The sequence below is a fragment of the Trachemys scripta genome, chromosome 8 (genome assembly GCF_013100865.1).
Source record: "Trachemys scripta elegans isolate TJP31775 chromosome 8, CAS_Tse_1.0, whole genome shotgun sequence".
Classification (NCBI taxonomy): Eukaryota; Metazoa; Chordata; order Testudines; family Emydidae; genus Trachemys; species Trachemys scripta.
Window position 1 is genome coordinate 95142447 of NC_048305.1, and position 20603 is coordinate 95163049.

The 20603-nt window shown below is 40.5% G+C and overlaps 2 protein-coding genes across 4 annotated transcripts in view; one reads left to right on the forward strand and one right to left on the reverse strand.

The window, feature by feature from the left end:
- The window catches only part of C8A (complement C8 alpha chain), a 43549-nt gene extending 25707 nt beyond the window's left edge, over positions 1 to 17842 (reverse strand). The window contains exons 1-6 of one of the 2 annotated variants that reach the window (XM_034778622.1): positions 17600 to 17842; positions 13924 to 14044; positions 12363 to 12507; positions 9562 to 9706; positions 6370 to 6559; positions 1290 to 1490 (exon numbers count right to left, since the gene is read on the reverse strand). In XM_034778622.1, coding sequence (XP_034634513.1) covers positions 1290 to 1490; positions 6370 to 6559; positions 9562 to 9706; positions 12363 to 12507; positions 13924 to 14044; positions 17600 to 17709 — 912 coding nt within the window. In that variant the 5' untranslated portion in view covers positions 17710 to 17842. The remainder of the gene's footprint in view (positions 1 to 1289; positions 1491 to 6369; positions 6560 to 9561; positions 9707 to 12362; positions 12508 to 13923; positions 14045 to 17599) is intronic. The other variant, XM_034778623.1, reaches the window with a different exon arrangement.
- A 1549-nt stretch (positions 17843 to 19391) lies between these two features.
- The window catches only part of FYB2 (FYN binding protein 2), a 65422-nt gene continuing 64210 nt past the window's right edge, over positions 19392 to 20603 (forward strand). Inside the window, exon 1 of one of the 2 annotated variants that reach the window (XM_034779215.1) lies at positions 19392 to 19507. In XM_034779215.1, the coding sequence (XP_034635106.1) occupies positions 19496 to 19507 (12 nt within the window). In that variant the 5' untranslated portion in view covers positions 19392 to 19495. The remainder of the gene's footprint in view (positions 19508 to 20603) is intronic. The other variant, XM_034779217.1, reaches the window with a different exon arrangement.

Sequence of the window (20603 nt, forward strand, 5' to 3'; positions counted from 1 at the left end):
CTGGAACCCAGTGTAGAGGGCAGGCCCGAGTTCCCCTACCAGCCACTGGGCAGTGGCACAATGTGTTGGAGATGCCATCCTGACAGCAGAGTCTGGAAGGCCTTTGAATTCCCTGGAAGGGGAGACTTTAGTGACCTGGCTGGAGGGCCAAGCCATGAAGAGGAAGCTGTAGATCTGGGAGTGACCAGTGAAGCGGGAGATAAGATGGCGGAAGACACCACCGGGATGAGAGCACAGGCTAGTGGAGCTACTCCCCGAGACAATCAGAAGGAGGTGCGGTGAGTGAACCTTGTGACACAGCCCTTTTAACGAGTCATTTTCTGAGGATACAAAATAAATTTTTTTGATGAAAACAATCAGTGATGTGACTCTAGACAAGGAAGAACTAGATACTTTAATGATGCCAGCTTACAGCAGTTTTGAAAGCACTTCAACTAGTATCAAGAGGTAGCCGTGTTAGTCTGTATCCACACAAAAAACAAGGAGTCCGGTGGCACCTTAAAGACTAACAGATTTATTTGGGCCTAAGCTTTCGTGGGTAAAAAGTGAGGTTTTTTACCCACGAAAACTTATGCCCAAATAAATCCGTTAGTCTTTAAGGTGACACTGGACTCCTTGTCACTTCAACTAGGACACTGTCAAGATAATTCTCTTTTACTGTTCCTTGTCACTGACCAAGAGAAAAGTAGATCACAGGTATAGTATAAATATAAAAAATTATCATTAATATTAGCAGATCTAAATGGTGGATCACCACATATTTGGCCATGATGTAAACTTTCTATTAAAAATAAACCCTTCCATCTAGTACTATTTGTTTACTAAGATACTTTTAACTTATGATACAATAGAAGCTTAACTTACCACCATATTGCAGCTTGTATTAAATTGAACACGATATATTTGCCACTGGAGCCCATCCCCTGAGGACAACTGTTTTGATGAACAGCTTGATATTTTCCCCTCCCTGTTTGCCACTTTAAGCATTTCTTTATTTATATGCTTAATATAGCCATGAAACAGGAAGGGGCAAGATGACATGTGTTCTTATATTTCGTAATTCAATTTTATTCCCATTATAATGATTCTGTTTGCTTAAATGTAATAAGACCAACAAACAAGATTACTAATGATCACACATTTGCAATTACATGAACAAATGAAGGTACAATTACTATTGTTTAAAAAACATGCAAGTAAAAGAATAAACTAACATAAGTTACACCGAAATTGCGCAATGCAACAAGACATGACTGAGAGAACACATGCACAACACGCTGTTTTGTTACCTTCTCGTTATACTGCGTGAAATTCTTCAGAGATCCTTTACCCTGTGATAAACTGAAACCTAGCTCAAAAAGGGGAGGTACATTAGCATAACTTATTCCAAAGGTAAAGCCATAATTTGTGGATTTATCTTTTTTTATGGCCTCAAATAAATCTCTCGAATCATCATAAAACTCAAAAGAGAATCCAGAATCAGCATGAGCCTGAAATGAAAAGAAGAGGCATTACTTTTGCAGCTATTACCTGCTTTCTTTACCGTATCACTCTCTCTGCTGAAGTATCTGATTCTGTCCCAACTGAAGTCAGTGGTAAGGTAATGCAGCCTATTATTAAAGTAGCCTGACACTTCTCATTACAAAACCCTGTTTTCAGTTGCTAACACTTCTCATTACAAAACCCTGTTTTCAGTTGCTAATAACTTTGCCAAACTTTAATTGTTTTGGCTGAAATTTTCCCAGGTGGTGCCTAATTCAAGCTGAATATTTTCTGGAACATATCATCAAAAATGGTTCACCTGTTTCTGAGAATAAGGTTAGGGGGGAAATATATTTTTGTTTTTGCCCACAATAAAAATGTTCTTTGAACCACTCTAGTTCCCCTATATGTGAGAGCAGTGACTTGAAATTTGGTTTGGTGGTGGCCTTTGTGTTAGGGATGTGCCTTTTGCCAAATTTGACAAAATTTGACCAAGTTATGAGTCTTTGAAAAATCACAGTTCACACATGCTCAGTAGAGATTGCTTAGATTTTTAGCAATTAAAATCTAAGCAGATTCCATCCTCAGGGAGCATGCTCAAGCCCCTGACAGCTCCTACAGTGACTAGAGTGAGCGTGCACCTGAACACGGGCCACCCCAGGGCTACAGGGGCTCAGATGGACTTTTGCTGTAAGTGCTGCTCCTAGCTGCTCTAGACTGGGCAGTGGAACTAAGAGCAGGGAGCCTGTCTCTCTTAGCCCTGGTCTACACTGGCAGGGGGATCGATCTAAGTTACGCAACTTCAGCTACATGAATAACGTAGCTGAAGTCGACGTACTTAGATCTACACACCGCGGTGTCTTCACTGTGGTGAGTCAACTGCTGCCGCTCCCCCATCGACTCTGCCTGTGCCTCTCGCCGAGCTGGAGTACAGGAGTCAATGGGAGAGGGCTCGGGGGTCAATTTATCGTATCTAGCCTAGATGTGATAAATCGATCCCCACTGGCTCGATCGCTGCCTGCTGATCCGGCGGGTAGTGTAGACATACTCTTAGACTCTCAGAATGGTCAAAAAGCTGGACCGGGGAGGGGGAAAATGAATGGATTGGGACGAGATGTCTGGGGGAGAGAAATTAGAACTGGTTGGGCAAGGAAATTGCAACTAGGAGCAGAAAGGGAAGCTGGGACTGAGGGGGGGCGGAGAGGAAGGTGGGGTAGAGGGAGTAGAAATTGGGACTAGTTGGGCAAGGAAACTGGGACTGGGAGTCAGGTCGGGGAGTGGGAGCTAGTGAGGGAAACAGGAAGAGGGTGTCAGTTGGTGGTGGTGTGAAGGATATGGAAATTGGATGAGGAGCTGGGAGGAGGGGGAAGACTGGGGTTGGCTGGATAAAGAGACTCGCACTAGGAACCAAGGAGAGGGGAGACTAGTGTTGAGAACTGACAGCTGCAACTGAAATCAATGAGCGCTGTGCTTTGACCACATGAACTGCCCTATAATGCTAAGTACTCTGAAAAAATTAGGTCCTCCTCAGCTCAAAATTTGTGGATTTTAATCTCAGTACCTCAACCCCATCTCTAAAATGGGGATACTACCCCTCTCACAGGGATGTTGTGAAGATAAATTAATAGATGTTTGTGAAGCACTCAAATACTGTAGGGATGAGTGCCATAGAAAAGGCCATGAGGAAATTAATAATTCTTTCTTCAGAGCACTATTTGAATAGTATGCAGTGAATAAACCCCTCGAGGTTGGGGCACAGATTGAACAAGGAGCAAACACAAAACATTGAATAGGTGCTTGTTAAGTGAGCACCGTCCATCCTGTGCACTGAATTTTCCATCCTGTGGAAAATACAGTATCTGACCCCGTAATTATAAACTGCAGCATAATGTTAACACACAAGAGGGCCAAATTAAGATTGCACAGGCAACCTTAGTTCTGGCTTCCTTAACTTTTTAGTGCTTGACTTTGCAATCTTAAAATTCTTTTACTTTTTTTGTAGTTCATACAGTGCATAACATTTTACTGAAAGCAACACGTCTCTGCATGGAATAGCTTGCCATCTTGAGGGGCATACAGAGAAAATACAGTTTGGGAACGTTATGGTGAAGTAGCATATTTACAGTTGTGTAAGGCATTTAACTTTGGTACTGCACAACATTTTGATTAAAAAACTGGAATGACACAATTAATCCACTTAATGTTTGCCGTGTTGAAAGTGGGATACGTCTCTAAATATAATTGCAAATGGGGAAATCATCACCTAATAGGTGTTTTTTTTTCTCTTGGGGGTCCTGCAGGTTCTTGGCCTTAAATATTTAAAATGTTTATCAATGACTTGGAAGAAAACATGAAGTCATTACTGTTAAAGTTTGCAGATGACCCACAGATCGGGGGAGTGGTAAATAACAAATAGAACTGGTCACTGATACAGAGCCATCTAGATTGCTTGATAAGCTGGGATCTGGCAAACAATATGCCTTTCAATATGGCCAAAATCAAAATTCATACATCTAGGCACAAAAGATACAGGCCATATTTACAGGATGGACTCTATCTGGGCAAGCAGTGACTGAAAAAAGTTGAGTGTCAGGTTGAATAATCAGTTGAACAGAAGCCTGAAGTGCAACACTGTAGCCAAAAGAGCTAATGTAATCCTTGGCTGTATAAACAGGGAATATTGAGAGGAGTAAGGAGGTTGTATTACTTTTGCATTTGGCACTGGTGTGACTACTTCTGAATACTGTGTCCAGTTCTGGTCCATACTTCAGGAAGGGTGTTGAAAAATTGGAGGGGGTTCAGAGAAGAGCCTCAAGAATGATTAAAGGATTGGACAACATGCCATATACTGAGAGACTCAAGGAGCTCAATCTCTTTAGTTTATCTAAGAGAAAGTTAGCGGGTGATTGTTATCACAGTTTATATATACCTACATGGGGAACAGAAATTTGATAATAGAAGGTTCTTCAGTCTAGCAGACCAACGTAAAACAAGATCCACTGGCTGGACATTGAAGCTAGACAAATTCACACTGGAAATAAGGTAGAATTTTTTAATAGTGAGGGCAACTAACCATTGGAACAACTTACCAATGGCTCTTCATGACTGCATATGTTTAAGATCTGCTCTAGTTCAAGCACAACAACTGGACTTGAAGCAGGAATGTAATTTAGGGAAGTCCTGCAGGGTGTGTTGTTCAGGTGGTCAGACTAGATCACAATGATCCCTTCTGGCCTTAAAATTTATTAATCTAAAAGTCCATCTCCACTGCAGGAAGAAGTGTGTGTTCTGTGGGAATGCACAGTAAAATTTTCAAAATTGACTTAGAAGCTGAAGACCCATTTTCAAACATGGCCTAGGCCAGATTTTCAAAGGTACCTAAAAATGCAGACAGGTCCCTTCTAGGATTTTCAGAAGTTCCTGTGGCATGGCTATAGAGTTCCTGTTTCTCCATAGTTAACAGACACACTCAGGATAGGTTCCTATGGGGAGCTTACTAAATGTGGGAACTTCCTGGCAAGAGGGTTCTCTAGTAGGTGCTTAAAGAATGGCTTTCTGTGTTTATGACCTCATACTACAGATCCTAAGCAAGTTAGGCACCTAACTCAAAACTATTTCAGTGGGACTTAGGCTTGTGGGCCCAGATCCTTAAAGATACTCTGCTTGGCACTGCAATGCCTCACACGTAGGCTGTCTGCCACCCAGCGGAATCTTCAGCCTCAAGCAAGGTGCCCAGGCCCCCCATACAATGAATGGAGAGAGTTCAGCATCGGAAAGGATGGTAAGAAGGTGCTTTTGAAAACCATGCTAGGCTCCGATCTGTATTTTTTAGGTGCTGAAATATCTTTGAAAATCTGGCTCTGAGTGACTTAACCAAGCTCACATAGGAAGTCTGTGGCAGAGCAAAATCTCCATAGTTCCTAGGCTAGTACCCTAACCATTAGATTATCCTTCCTCCCCTAATTATTATTTGTTTTGTGTTAGTGCCTAAAGGCCCCTGCCCCCATGTGTTGGGAAATGTACAGACCGGTAACAAAGAGGCATTCCCTGCCCCAGAGAGTTTAAGAAAGACTATAGCCAACAAGTGGGTATAACAATCTGACAGGAGGAGCACAAGGTAACAGGGATGATTAGGATAAGCAGTGGTCAATGCACGCTAACTGTTAACCATGGCAATGATGACTTTACCCTACAGTGTAGGAAGCTCCCAGCCGGACAGGTGGAATTTTAAAACTCCAGCATTATACAGACAGGGGTGGGGGAGGGAGGTGCCTTACCTCTTCTATGGCACTTGTCATCCAGACGGCAGATCTCAAAGCACTGTAAAAGTGGGCAAGTACCACCATCCCCATTTAACAAATGGGGAAACTGAGGCACAGAGAGGTGACGTGACTTGTCCAAGGTCACATAGCTTGTTAATAGCCGAGCTGGGAGCAGAAACCCAGTTCAGTGCCTTGTCCACTCAATGAGAATAAGTAATAGGATTGCTTGGGTGATGCAGCAAGGATCACATTAGTTCCTTCGTGTGTGGGTTTTTAAAATAACTATGTTGTACAAATGTTTGTTGTTAACTAGAAGATTGTTGCTTTAGAGACTGGTGGAAAAGGTGGGGTTTGTGGAAGGATTTGAAGGAGACCCTGGTTGAGGGGTACTGGCCCCAAAACATATGGAATTGCCCTAGTAATCTCTTGTATCAAAATGCACAATCTCAGTAAGAGCCCCAGAGCATATGAGGCTGCTCATCCATGAAAGTAGGTCTTCAATGTTATCTTTCTACTGCTGCAAATAACTGTAATATATATCCTGAGAAAATCTACATAACATCTCGAAGGCAAACTTCAGTTCCTAGTGAGAAAATGTTGCTAAATTAACATCTTAAATACTTACTAGAAATTGATATACATGGAAATTGTAGGGTTTTCTAAAATATTTCTCATCATCCCCATAGTACAAACGTTCACATGCAGAGTCATACTTCAATTCCCGCCATTCTCCATTGTAAATGTACTCACACTGGCCTCCATAATACTTAGGATCGTATACAAATTGCATTTCTTCTTGTGTAAGAACATTGTATCTTTAATGAAAAGAGACATCATCCAGAATTTAACTATAGCTTTCTTTGCTATTACAAAAAAATCCCCCCCCCCCCCCCCACTGACTTTACATACATTCTGTTCTCAGACACTGGACTCTACGTTGCTTTGGATAGCAATGACTCAGGATCTTTTGCTTCATAAATGGGAGGTTTTGATTCCACACACCTCCATTTTTGTCTTCTCCTGTGGGAACTAAACTAAAGTGATTTTTCTCTCTGACTAAAAATGAGACAAATAGCCTGTTATTTCAAAGACAGTATCATACAATCATAAGTTAGAGATGGAAGACACTAATGAAATCATCCAGTTCATCTCTCTTCCAATACAACATGGTTCTCTGCAGTTCATTTTCTAGTGTTTGGTCAGGTAGAATTATAAAAATTCCCAAATTATGGTGCTTCCGTAAAGTCCCTTGGGAAATCATTTCACAGCCTCCTAATCCATCTCACTGTCACAAAGTTCTTCCTGATAGTCAAAGTAAATGTTCTGTTTCTTAATTTCATCACTCTTCTGTTAGTTGTTCTCCCATTTACCTATTCCCCCTTGGGTGTTAACACCCTCCATATATTTGTAGACTGCTCTCACTTAGTCAAACTATTCATAGTTGGTTCACTTAGTCTTTCCATATTAGTCATTTCCTCCTGCTCCTTGACCATTTTAGATGTTCTTCTCTCAATTCCCTTCAGTTTGTCAATATCTTTTTGCTAACTTGGTAGCCTGAAATGAAAGTAGAATTAGAAATTCCTCAGAACTGGAAATTCTCTTCAAGAACATAAGAATGGCCATGCTGGGTCAGACTAAAGGTCCATCTAGCCCAGTATTCTGTCTTCCGATAATGGCCAATGCCAGGTGCCCCAGAGGGAATGAACAAAACAGGTAATGATCAAGTGATCTATCCCCTGTCGCCCATTCCCAGCTTCTGGCAAACAGAAGCTAGGGATACCATCCCTGCCCATCTTGGCTAATAGCCTTTGATGGGCCTATCCTCCATGAACTTATCTAATTCTTTTTTGAACCCTGTTATAGTCTTGGCCTTCACAACATCCTCTGGCAAAGAGTTCCACTGACTGTGTTTTGTGAAGAAATATTTCCTTGTTTTTTAAATCTGCTGCCTATTAATTTCATTCGGTGACCCCTAGTTCTTGTGTTATGAGATGCAGTAAATAACACTTCCTTATTTACTTTCTCCACACCAGTCATGATTTTATAGATCTCTATTATATCCCCCCTTAGTCATCTCTTTTCCAAGCTGAAAAGTCCCAGTCTTATTAATCTATCCTCATTCGTAAGCCGTTCCATACCCTAATCATTTTTGTTGCCCTTTTCTGAACCTTTTCCAATTCCAATATATCTTTTTTGAGATGTGGGGACCACATCTGCACGCAGTATTCAAGATGTGGGCGCACCATGGGTTTATATAGGGGCAATATGATATTTTCTGTCTTATTAGCTATCCCTAATGATACCAAGCATTCTGTTCGTTTTTTTGACTGCCGTTGCACATTGACTGGATGTTTTCAGAGAACTATTCATAATGACTCCAAGAACTTTCTTGAGTCATAACAGCTAATTTAGACCCCATCATTATATGTATAGTTGGGATTATGTTTTCCAATGTGCATTACTTTGCATTTATCAACATTGAATTTCATCTGCCATTTTGTTGCCCAGTCACCCAGTTTTGAGAGATCCCTTTATAGCTCTTCACAGTCTGCCTGGGACTTAACTATCTTGAGTAGTTTTGGATCATCTGCAAATTTTGCCACCTCATCATTTACCCCTTTTTCCAGATAATTTATGAATATGTTGAATAGGACTGGTCCCAGTACAGACCCCCTGGGGAACACCACTATTTACCGCTCTCCATTCTGAAAACTGACCATTTATTCCTATCCTTTGTTTCCGATCTTTTAACCAGTCACCAATCCATGAGAGGACCTTCCCTCCTATCCCATGACAGCTTACTTTGCTTAAGAGCCTTTAGTGAGGGACCTGGTGAAAGGCTTTCTGAAAATCTAAGCACACTTTCTCCAATGGTTTTCCCCCTTGTCCACAGGCATGTTGATCCCCTCAAAGAATTCTAGTAGCTTGGTGAAGCATGACTTTCCTTTATGAAGATACTGAACACTTACTTTTGTGTGCTTTGCAGAGGGAAATATACATTACAGTAGTCTATGACAATGAAAACAAAATAAATATGTGGACTGATAAGCTTTTGATAGATTCCCTTGGAGCCTCTTCCAACCTCCCCCCACCAACCCCATTTAACTTACTGGGAGTCTTTCCACCAACTTCTGCAGCTTTGGATCAAGCAAATGTAGAGTTAAATGATGAATGATCACATTCCTATTCTCTTTCACATAAAGCTATATATGTATGTGTGTGTGTGTGTATGTATAAGTGATGCCATCATAGACAGTTTGCCAACAATACCTGTCTTAGATTCCACTTCTTTCTAACCTAATTCAGTCATAATCAGGGCCTCAGGCTAGGGGGCTGTCTAATTGAGGTGTAGACACTTGGGTTGAAGCCTGGGCTCTAGACACTGCCAGGCGAGCCCGAGCCCAAATGTCAACACTGCAATTAAATAGCCCCCTAGCCTGAGCCTTGTGAGACCAAGTTAGCTGACACAGGCCAGCTGCAGGTGTTAACCTCTCTGGGCATGTCTGCACTGCAGTTAAAGTGACTTGTTCAAGCTCACAGAGTGAGTCAGATGCAGAACTTGGATCACATGCCATGTCTGTTGACTCAAAGTCCAGTGCCCTATCTGCTACAACATGCTGCCTCCCTTCTTACTCACTGCTGTACTGTTTAGACTTTGAAGTCCTAGGGACAATACTGTCCTTCTGTTTTGTACAGCACCATCCACGCTGTCAGAGCTCAATTAATAGAAAAATGATGCTACTACTGAATAAGAACAACATAAAAAAGGTAATCCTGGCCTGACTGCAAGAACAGCAAATATAGATTAATTACTTACCCTTGGGCTGCTCTTTCAGACCCAGGGATTGGGTCTAGGTTTTCACAGAGGCTTTCAATATCTTCATCCTCACAGTTATTCTCATCAGATCCATCTCTACAGTCTGGCTCTCCGTTACATAGAAGGTGGCGTTTAATACAGCGACCTGAAGTGTATATGTACATGTATCAGAGGGGTAGCCATGTTCATCTGTATCCACAAAAATGAGGAGTCCGGTGGCACCTTAAAGACTAACAGATTTATTTGGGCATAAGCTTTCATGGGTAAAAAACCCACTTCTTCAGATGCATGGAGTGAAAATTACAGATACAGGCATAAATATACTGGCACATGAAGAGAAGGGAGTTACCTTACAAGTGGGGAACCAGTGTTGACAAGGCCAATTCAGTCAGGGTGGATGTGGTCCACTCCCAATAATTGAGGAGGAGGTGTCAATACCAAGAGAGGGAAAATTGCTTTTGTAGTGAGCCAGCCACTCCCAGTCCCTATTCAAGCCCAAATTAATGGTGTTAAGTTTGCAAATGAATTGTAGCTCTGCAGTTTCTCTTTGAAGTCTGTTTTTGAAGTTTTTGTTGTTGAAGGATGGCTACTTTTAAATCTGTTATTGACTATCCAGGGATATTGAAGTGTTCTCTTACTGGCTTTTGTATGTTACCATTCCTGATGTCTGATTTGTGTCCATTTATTCTTTTATGTAGAGACTGTCCGGTCTGGCCAATGTACATGCAGAGGGGCATTGCTGGCACATGATGGCATATATCACATTAATAGATGTGGAGGTGAATGAACCCCTGAGGGTGTGGCTGATGTGGTTAGATCCTCTGATGGTGTTGCTAGAGTAGATATGGGGACAGAGTAGGCAACGGGGTTTGTTACAGGGATTGGTTCCTGGGTTAGTGTTTCTGTGGTGTGATGTATAGGAGACATCTAAGTATGGGCAGCCCTGGCTGTGGTAACAGTATGGCTTGAGCATCCAGGCATCCAGTGACTCAGCTTATCCCCTCAGCAGGATGTTAAGCTGCCATAGGTCACCTGCTTCCCTTCAAGGTGAATTCCCCAGTCTGGTTCAAGAGGCCAGCAGGGGTAGGGAGAACTAAGTTACACTTCCCTGTGCCAGAGTCAGTGAATCTTTTCTTAGCTAGTAGGCAAGGTGAACTTGTTGTCTTGTTCACAGAAAACTGCACAGTGGCCACCATTTAAAAAGTCACCATTTGTTAAGTTACCCCCACACTGGCATTTACAATACCCCTATTCATGTACAGGGGAAAGCTTGGTATCACAGAAACCTCTGTGGTCAGGGCTGGCAAATGGTGGCATTATTAAAGGTGACCACTCTATTGTTTTTCATATGTATTACAATGTCTTACCTGCACTGTTCATTCCCTCTGGGGCACCTGACATTGGCACTGTTGGAAGACAGGATAGTGGGCTAGACGGACCTTTGATCTGACCCAGTCTGTCCGTTCCTATATCTTAGGAAGTCACACTGCCCTCTCACGCTTCCAGGTAGAGATAAGCTATTGCAGTAGTAGAACTGCTGTCTTCTGCCTGCAGCAGAGATGGGGCAGGATTCCAGAAGACTAGGCAGGGGGCATATACTCCTTGTGATTCATGGGGCTCCATGCACCCCTTTGAGCAGGAGTTTAGGGGGCCAGCAAGCTGGTGGATCCGTAATCTGCTAGCTATTCTTCACTACAGCGTTGGGCAAAAGAGCCACAAGAGTTACTTCAGTGCTTTCTGCTACATCACTATAGCTTGGAAGAAAGGATTATTCCCTCCCTGCATCTACAAATCTTCTTAATGCTTATCTGGGTTACTTGGACCAGGAGTTGGGCCTTATTGCTTAGAGAAAAGCAGAGTTTGAACTTGAAACCATCCTAAAACTTTCCCTTGCAATGTGCAGTGCCACACAACTGTGGAGCCTGGGTTGGACACCTCCTAAGTTCTAAACAATGGATCCACTGTGGGAATCTTGTCAAGTTCATTTTGCTGATGCTCCAGTATGTTAATTATCTAAGATCATATTCCTGAATAGGAACTACAAGAATAAGTAGCTTCTTCAGTTGCTAAGTGAAATTAACTGTCAGGTTAATGTACAGTTTTGCCTGTTCGAGTTGCAGAAGGTGTTTTGGGAATTTGTTACAATAATTATATTTCAGAAATGAATGTTTGCACGAGGCACAACTTGAGAATACTTGTGCCATTGAAAATGAAGGGACATATCTGCAGCTGGAGTAAATTGGTGTGAAGATCTGGCCCTAGATATGGTGCACATGTTTCCTAATATCTATAATGGTATTGTATACGAGAAAGCAGAACTTGGCACTATTGTGTTGTAAGTAAAAACTATACTGATGCAACCCAATCTTGCAGGGACAGCCACCTGATCTCCTGATTCTGCTGTAGCTCATGCTGGTAGAAAAATTCTCTGTCAAAATGCTTTTTTGATAGAAAATTGTGGGGTTTTTTGTTTTTTGACAAAACAAAATTTTCAAGAAAGCTATCTGTTTCCCACAAATTTTAATTTTTCATCAAAAAAAGAACACCTGAAATGAGAGAAGTTGTGATTAAGCCAATATCTGAAATCTGGGCAGACTACACCTCCCACAATGCACCACATCCAAGGACTCATAGGACACATTCCCTTCCCTTACCATGAGGAGACAACATGGTGCATCATGGGAGATGTAATCTAGCCAGAGAATTTGCGCTGAGGAATTGGTCCATTGTTCTCATTATTGACTCTGTCTCATCCAGGACCAAACTTCATTTGCTGTTGTTCCCGATAGCATTTCACTCACCTGTCTCCTCACACTGAAAATCTTTTCCACAGCGTTGGCTTGCTGCACATGTTTCTGTTGCTCGGCATGCTGCCTCATCCCAGAGATGACCCGTGCATTTACTCCCTTTAAACTTGGCAGGCTGTAGCAAAGTTCTGTATCTGTACTAAATCACATTAAATAGGCAAAGAAATTGGCCCATTAACAAGAACTTTATATCCAGAAATGATGAGATTTCGATTAAATATTAAGTAGTGGTAAAAACAAATCTCCTTTATAAATTAACCTGTTAGAAAGTGTTTTAATTATTTAGGAATAAATAAATATTACTGCAGCCAGCTATGGAAGTTAAAGGGCTTAGCAAGAATGAAAATAAGGTGAAAGACAATGGGCTGTTGTAAATCTGGTGTATATCCACTGACTTCAGTGGGGTTACTCCTGATTTAAACCAGTCTGAGTTGAACAACACCTACTATTTTGAACTAACCGGCTCTTTTACAGTGGTGGAATAGATTACTTATTAATTTCAACATCATGCAGGTACCGCAGGCCTCTCAGATGGAGTATGTAAACTTCCCAGCCCTCATCAGGGGGAGGGATAGCTCAGTGGTTTGAGCATTTGCCTGCATGGTTGTGAGTTCAATCCTTGAGGGGGCCACTTAGGGATCTGAGGCAAAAATCAGTACTTGGTCCTGCTAGTGAAGGCAGGGGGCTGGACTCAATGACCCAAGGTCCTTTCCAGTTCTAGGAGATAGGCTAATTGCACACATTTTAACTAATGTTCCTGTTTCATTAGGCCCAATGCCTGGTAAAATTAGTTAATTTTTCCAAATTCTGGACCTCGTGCCTTTGTTCTATGCCTTTGATGTGGCATTAAGCTTTTCCAGTTACATATGTTTTGTAGTGGAATGTGGTGTGAGCTATAGGAATATCAGATGCAGACAAACAAAAGTCACAACTGAGATCCTGAAAGGCGCACAGCATTTGTGGCTGATTAATGGTGGATGCTGCTCCCTATCAAACTGAACAAAAAGAAAAGGAAGAACAACTCCATTTGGAGTATGGCTCTTCCTTTCCCACTCATTCCATATGCTTGGCCTCTTGGTTTCCAGCTACAATACAAGTGGAAAATAGAAGTTATGACCAATACTTAATAATTGTGAAGAAACACGTGAAATGATACAAAAATCAGAGTAAACAGAGCTGATGAACGAATGCTTTTCAAAGTGTTTCTATATCTGAATATTTACATTGAGTCAACAGAAATTCAATGAAAACCCAGCTAGATAAAGAAGAAAACTATTAGCCAAATATTGCGGGCCTGATTCTTCTCTCCTTTGCACCAGTTTTGCACCTTAGTAACACTTTTGGCTAAAATTTAATTATTCCTAATTTACACCAGCGTAAGCAACAGGAGACTCAGGCCCCATGTTTCTAATACAAGAGAATGTTTATCATATTTGGATGAGTTTACTGGATGTTTCCGAAACTATGAATATGCATAATACATACAATTAATCTGTGTACATGCTCATTACAGACCCATCTGAAGATAAGTGAATACATTATGGTTGAGACTTACTTTTTTCTCTTGGCAAGGAAAGCAACCAGTCCATTCTGACCACTGGCTTAGCTGACAGTTCACAGGAGCCGGGGTATTGACATCTCTGCTGGTTCTTCTGAAGAGATTAAATGATACCGGCCTAAGTTTTGGAGCAGAGTTTTAAGAAGAGGTAATAGCTGTGGAGCCAAGCAGCAGGAAAATCATATCCATTTTCCGTAGAAGCACAGATTTTAGAGAAAACTAGAAACTTTTGCTGGCGAGAGTTGGATCCAAACCACAGGTGGTATAAATCAGTGTAACTGCACTGAGGGTCATTGAAGCTAGACCAGGTTGCACCAGCCAAAAATCTGACCAATAGAATTTGCCAGTGGCAGAAGCAAAAACAGGAACTGGATGTCTTGATCTCCTGTTTCCTGCTCTACCAATAGATTACATCCTTTTCCAGTACGGTGTATGTGATTATGTTTGGTTTTTACAACACCCATTAAGCTCCTAATTAATAATGGATTATACCCATGTTCTAGAAGATGCTCAGAAACAGAATGCTGGAAATGGAAGAGGAAGCTGATTTGAATTCACACTGAAAATCCAAGTAAAAATAACAAGCAGCATTTTGACCTTGAAGTCTCTTTTGAGGACAATTTGTAAAGGAAAGCATATAATTAATGTGAGGAAATTTTAAGGTGGAGGCTGTCATAACTATAAAGGGAAGGGTAACAACTGTCCTGTGTACAGTACTATAAAATCCCTCCTGGCCAGAGACTCCAAAATCCTTTTCCCTGTAAAGGGTTAAGAAGCTCAGGTAACCTGGCTGGCATCTGACCTAAAGGACCAATAAGGGGACAAGATACTTTCAAATCTTGAGGGGGGGAAGGCTTTTGTTTGTGTTCTTTGTTTTGGTTGTGCGTTCGCTCTTGGGACTGAGAGGGACCAGACATCAATCCAGGTTCTCCACATCTTTCTAAACAAGTTTCTCCTATTTCAAACTTGTAAGTAAATAGCCAGGCAAGGCGTCTTAGTTTTCCTTTGTTTTCTCAACTTGTAAATGTACCTTTTACTAGAGTGTTTATCTTTGTTTGCTGTACTTTGAACCTAAGACTAGAGGGGAGTCCTCTGAGCTCTTTAAGTTTGATTACCCTGTAAGGTTAATTTCCATACTGATTTTACAGAGATGATTTTTACCTTTTTCTTTAATTAAAAGCCTTCTTTTTAAGAACCTGATTGATTTTTCCTTGTTTTAAGATCCAAGGAGTTTGGATCTTGATTCACCAGGAGTTGGTGGGAGGAAGGAGGGGGGATGGTTAATTTCTCCTTGTTTTAAGATCCAAAGGGGTTGGATCTGTATTCACCAGGGAATTGGTGAAGGTTTTTCAAGGCTTCCCAGGGAGGGAATCCATTGGAAATGGTGGCAGTGGACCAGGGCTAAGCTGGTAGTTAAGCTTAGAAGTTTTCATGCAGGCCCCTACATTTGTATCCTAAAGTTCAAAGTGGGGATACAGCCTTGACAGAGGCTATGTATATAATAGAAACAGAAGATACAGTAGGAGAGGGTATTGCAAACGGATAAGGTGCAACTACTACATTAAGGAAAAAGAAAGCAAAATAATCTGTAGCGAAGTGGAGGAATGGCAAAAATATAAAAGTTTAGAGTGAAATCCACTTTTTGCTTTTCCTCTCACATCTCACCCCAAAATTGTCAAGATAATGTCATTGCAAGTGCATGAACATGGCATTCCAGTGTCAAAATAGAGTTTAAAAACATTAATGGAAATTTGGAAATGATTCTGAAATGCATAGATGGAATGAAACCATGTCAATACAATTCTAAATGTGATTGGGCTAAATTCTACCCTTCCTTATGCCTGTGAAATCCCTTTGCCATCAGTGTATTACACTGGATTTTTATCGGTATAACTGAGAGGAGAATAACAATTCAAATCTCTAAAGCCCAAGGGTCAAATCCTCTTCTGGTATAAATAAGTGAAACTCCACTGAAGTCAACAGAGCTCGGCACATTTACACCAACCAGTAATTTCCCCCAGTGTTTTGATAACACAACCAAACAATATCCGTGTGAGTATATGGAATCCGCTTTATAATTTTACAGTCTAATTTAATGATACTGTTGAAATGCACTGTACACTACACGACACTCAACAACTATTAAGGCTGTGGCATAAAGGGCCTTGTACAAGACTCCTCACTCACTTCTTACTCAAGGAAAACTCTCATTGTCCTCAAAGGGAGTTTTAGCCACGTAAGGAGTAAAAAAAAAAAAAAATTCTCTGTAAGCCTAATCCAAAGGCCATTAAAGTGCACGGAAAGACTCTCATTGACTTCAACTTTGGATCAGATCCTCAAAGAAGTTCATACATAGCACCAGTAAAATATTTGTCTCACCCCCCACAGCAGTACTTATGAGCATTTGCCCTTCAATCTCACAACTTGTATTTGCATAAAGCAGTGTTTTGTGTTGTGGAGTACCGTACCAAAATATCTGTGTCTGCCTTAGCTCAAAACACATTTTGTGGGTTTATTTCTAACCCTCAGCATGATGATTATTTTGGGCGATTAACTAATGAGCAATCTGTTTTACTTAAGAAACTATGGTCCAAAGAGAAACACTGATCATTAGAGGAGGTACGGGGTACATTAGGGATTCATCGGAAGCTTGAGAAGAGAGAATACTAAATGAAACACACAAGCTCGGCAAAGGAGCCTATGGATACAGATCAGTGTGCTAGATGAAAACACCCTGGATCTGCAGACAAACACCAGAAACCTGAAGACAGAACACTCTGGAAAACATACATGTTCATCCTGACAGTAGCTATATCCTATATCCTTGGTGGCTATATTCTTCAGCACTTCATAAAGTATTTAATTGGCTCACCTTCACCTAGCTTTTAAAATTTTACCTCTTCATTATTCTGCCTTGTTTGATAAGTTCATCAAACATCAAAAATCTCTGCTTTGTTCACTTTCAAAAGGGATTACCAGAGTAAGCCTTCGTAATTAAATGTATCTCTGCCAAGCATTTTTTTTTCTTTCTATGTCCTCCCTGCTTCCATGTTCCAATTATCACTGATACCTTTTTTGAGCCTTCAAAATCATATTTGCCTTTAAAACAAGTTTGCAATTAACAACTGCAGAAAAATCCAATCTTTTTTCTATCATAAAACTGTTTTCTTTAAAGAAATGTCACTTGTTTATTCCTTTTTGAAGCCAAAATGACATTCATAATGAGATATAAAATGGGAAATAAATATAAAGACATATATAATTCCCATTTAATTCATTATTTGAATGTTAAGCAAATCAAATAATGTTGATTAAACATTCAAATCGTAAATATGAAATAATTGTAGTGTTGCAAACACTACAATTGCAAGCAAAATATTAATTATAAATAAAGCTTGTTCGAGGAGATAGCAACCCAAAGTGCACAAATATAGCACAGTAAATTTAAAATAAATGAATATTCTCCCTTAAAAGAATAAAGTACATACAAACAGTGCATATAACAAGAAACGCCAATTACTAGACCATTATTTGGATGATTGCCAATATTCTTTTCTGGTAGCTGTTTATAGATAACAGTGCCCATATGCCTCCATTTGAGACTGAATTGATAGGCTAGCCAGATAGACAGTAATGTAAAGCTGTATCTTAAATTATATGGAGATAGACTTACCTCTGGGAAGGCAATCCTGTTACCGCACTATGTGCTGTTACTGTATCCTGACATATTAGATAGGCTATCAAGAGAATCAGAGGAGAAACTTCATTCAAGCTCCACCACATTTCTTTTACATATGTAAAAATTTCATAAAAAATAGTTGAAAACAAGTTTTTCCTTTGGCTTGGAGACCCTTTGGTTCCAGTGCTGATGGGTAGAATAGAAAAACCTCCAGATTCTGAGCATTGCAGAATACTGTAAATCATTGACAAAAGCACAAATCAAATCACAGGGGCCCAAGATGCATTCTGAAGGTCATTGCCTTTTTTGAAACAAATTCCCAGATATTAGGCAAGGGAATATATTTAACCAAGTTTCTATTTACACATTAAAGTCAAATAAGTCTTATCAGTGAAATGATCATTGGACCAACCTCAGGCACTCTGACTAATTTTGTGGGAGAGGGATTCTGATTTTATTTAATTTTGTAACTTGTATGTAATTTTTTGTTAACTAAAATTAACTGTGGGGAAGTTTGGCAGTATAGCAAATTGAATATTGTAGAATTCTGTTACAGGGAACAAAAAGTGCCATGCACTATAAGGAATACTAAAGGTAATGGCAATTCATTTTTCTCCATTGCCTGTCTCAATAAAATAGTTTCCAGAGTCCAAGGATGTGGGTGAGTTATTGCCTGACTCATAATGGTTGTCGGGTTTGCCTATGCAGTCACTGCATCACTGGAATCTAAATCTTTGTTTTCTAAAGTGATCTGGGACGAAAAAGGTGCAGCTGAAATCTAAAATTCTGTTCTGTTCTATATGCTCTGTGAACCCAGCTGTCAAATCTGTCTGCAGCCCAAAGTTCTGATGACCTTTAATATAAATGGCTGCTTTGCACAGTCAAATGACGTCTCCATGAGATTATAGAAGCTTTAAAGCTACTTTTTTTTTCTTTCAAGATAACAGATCAGAAACATCCCATATATATTGAAAGTTATTTGTGGAATGTCCCCTAGAAATAAGGCTGGGCTGGTTTGTGCAATCTGGCACATCAACAATGTCTAACTGCTGGGCTTGGTCATTTATTTATTTTATTAGAGGGGGGACTTGATATGGAGAGATTTAAGCAGTAAAGCAATGCACATCCTGTTAGAGGTGAAATTAAAGAAATGCTTTCCAAGGTGTTCTATACCGAAAGTGAGATTATATGTATGTTATGGTTCCATTTATAACAGTATGAATTGAACTTGTCTGATCTCTGCTTCTAATTTTTTGAACCTCTTTGCTTGAAATGCTGGCAATGCGTTAGATGGTATAAATTGTGCGTCTAACTTCAGGAAAGTATCCCCAGAGCTTCAGATTGGGTCAAAACAATGAGCTGGATCAATGGGAATAAAAGCCTAACCCCCATTTGAGAGTCTTCTATGTGCTTGATTCTGTACCTGTTGAAGTCAGTAGAAAAGCTCCCAGTGGTTTCAATTGAAGCTTTGAATCAGGCACTATGTTAATATTTTTATTCCAAATCAATTTTTCCTGAAGTTGAGGTAGTCTGTATTGCCAGCATTTAATTAGAAGCCTTATAACTTTTCATTTAAAGCCCTTGTGTACTTAAAATCAAAGGCAGATTAGCTCAGTGTAAACAAATTTGGTCACACGCGTTCCTTGCTGTTCTGTTCCAGTTGAATAGATTTGGATGGCTCTTGTGTGAATTGCATCTCTACTTTCTTAATGTTTTGCTCAAGCTGCATGAGGGAATCATTCTTTTTCCTCACTGATAACAATATAGTACGGTATTTTGTTTCACTTCAACAGGTCTCCAGCTCAGTCATGAATACTACAGTGTCTTATCCACAAGCACTGGAATTAATTTCTGCATGCAGAAACCATCGATCTTGTAAATATCACCTGAATGCCATATATGGTAAGACAGCTGTATTGAACAATAAGCTTACAAAAGCCGGGGCTTATGGTATAATTATCACACTAACGAACATTAAATTTCTGTGCAGCAATTTAGAACTAGCACTTTTATGGTTACATTTTTTCCTGTATTCAAATCTCTTCAACTATAAGGAATCAGATACTTTGAGAGAACTACCCTTCGCATACTTTTTTTTTTTCATTGACATTTTGAGGTACACTATTTTTAATACTATAAATCTTAATTCCTGAATATGATGCTAATTTAGGACCTGATCCAAAGACCACTGAAGTCCACTTCTTTTCTAGTTCCTATGCCACACTCATCACTGTAGTAACTGAGTGCTTTCCAGTAGTGCATTATGCAATGTGCCTAACATCTGTCACATGTTTGTGTTCTCATTTTCTCCCCAGGAGGAGAATTGTATGCAGTGAAGTGTCTTCTGGTGGTAGGGTTGTGTGGTGTTGTTTTTTGTATGCACGTTGCTATGTATTAATGTTAGAGAAGGCAAAGTCAAATAAACGTGCCTCGCACTTAGAGTGGAAGGTGATGAATTTGTGATGGACCTTAGTTCCTGGGGGAGTTCATTCTATAGTCTCAGACTGGACCCCGCGAAAGTTTTACCTTTGCCTTCCATGCGATTGAGCTTTACCTTTATTGTTGAGAGTTCCACTGTGCCAGAGGAACAGAGTTGTCAACTGTGGTCTTCATCCCAAAGCTTTAGGTGGCCTTTTAAATATCTTGAGCCCAGGCTATGGAGCACCTTGAAGCTAAGGACTGAGACTTTGAACTTAATTCAATATCCTATGGAAAGCCAGTGTACAGGGTGGAGAACAGGTTTGATGGGCCTGCATGCAATGAGTCGTCTCTGAGCCTGACAAGTGCTGCTCAGTCATCCCACAGCCTGCTGAGTCATTCCTAAGCCTGATTATTTGAGGGCTCCATGTCAATCAACCAGCACTCAGCCAGTCCCCAGGCAAAGGTCTAACCAGGTGACCCCAAGGCCAGGGATATAGACTCCCAAGGAGAGCAGCCATTCCAGTCTGTTCAACGTTGCTACCTCAGAGAGAATATCCCCTGCTGCTTCTGTTCCAGC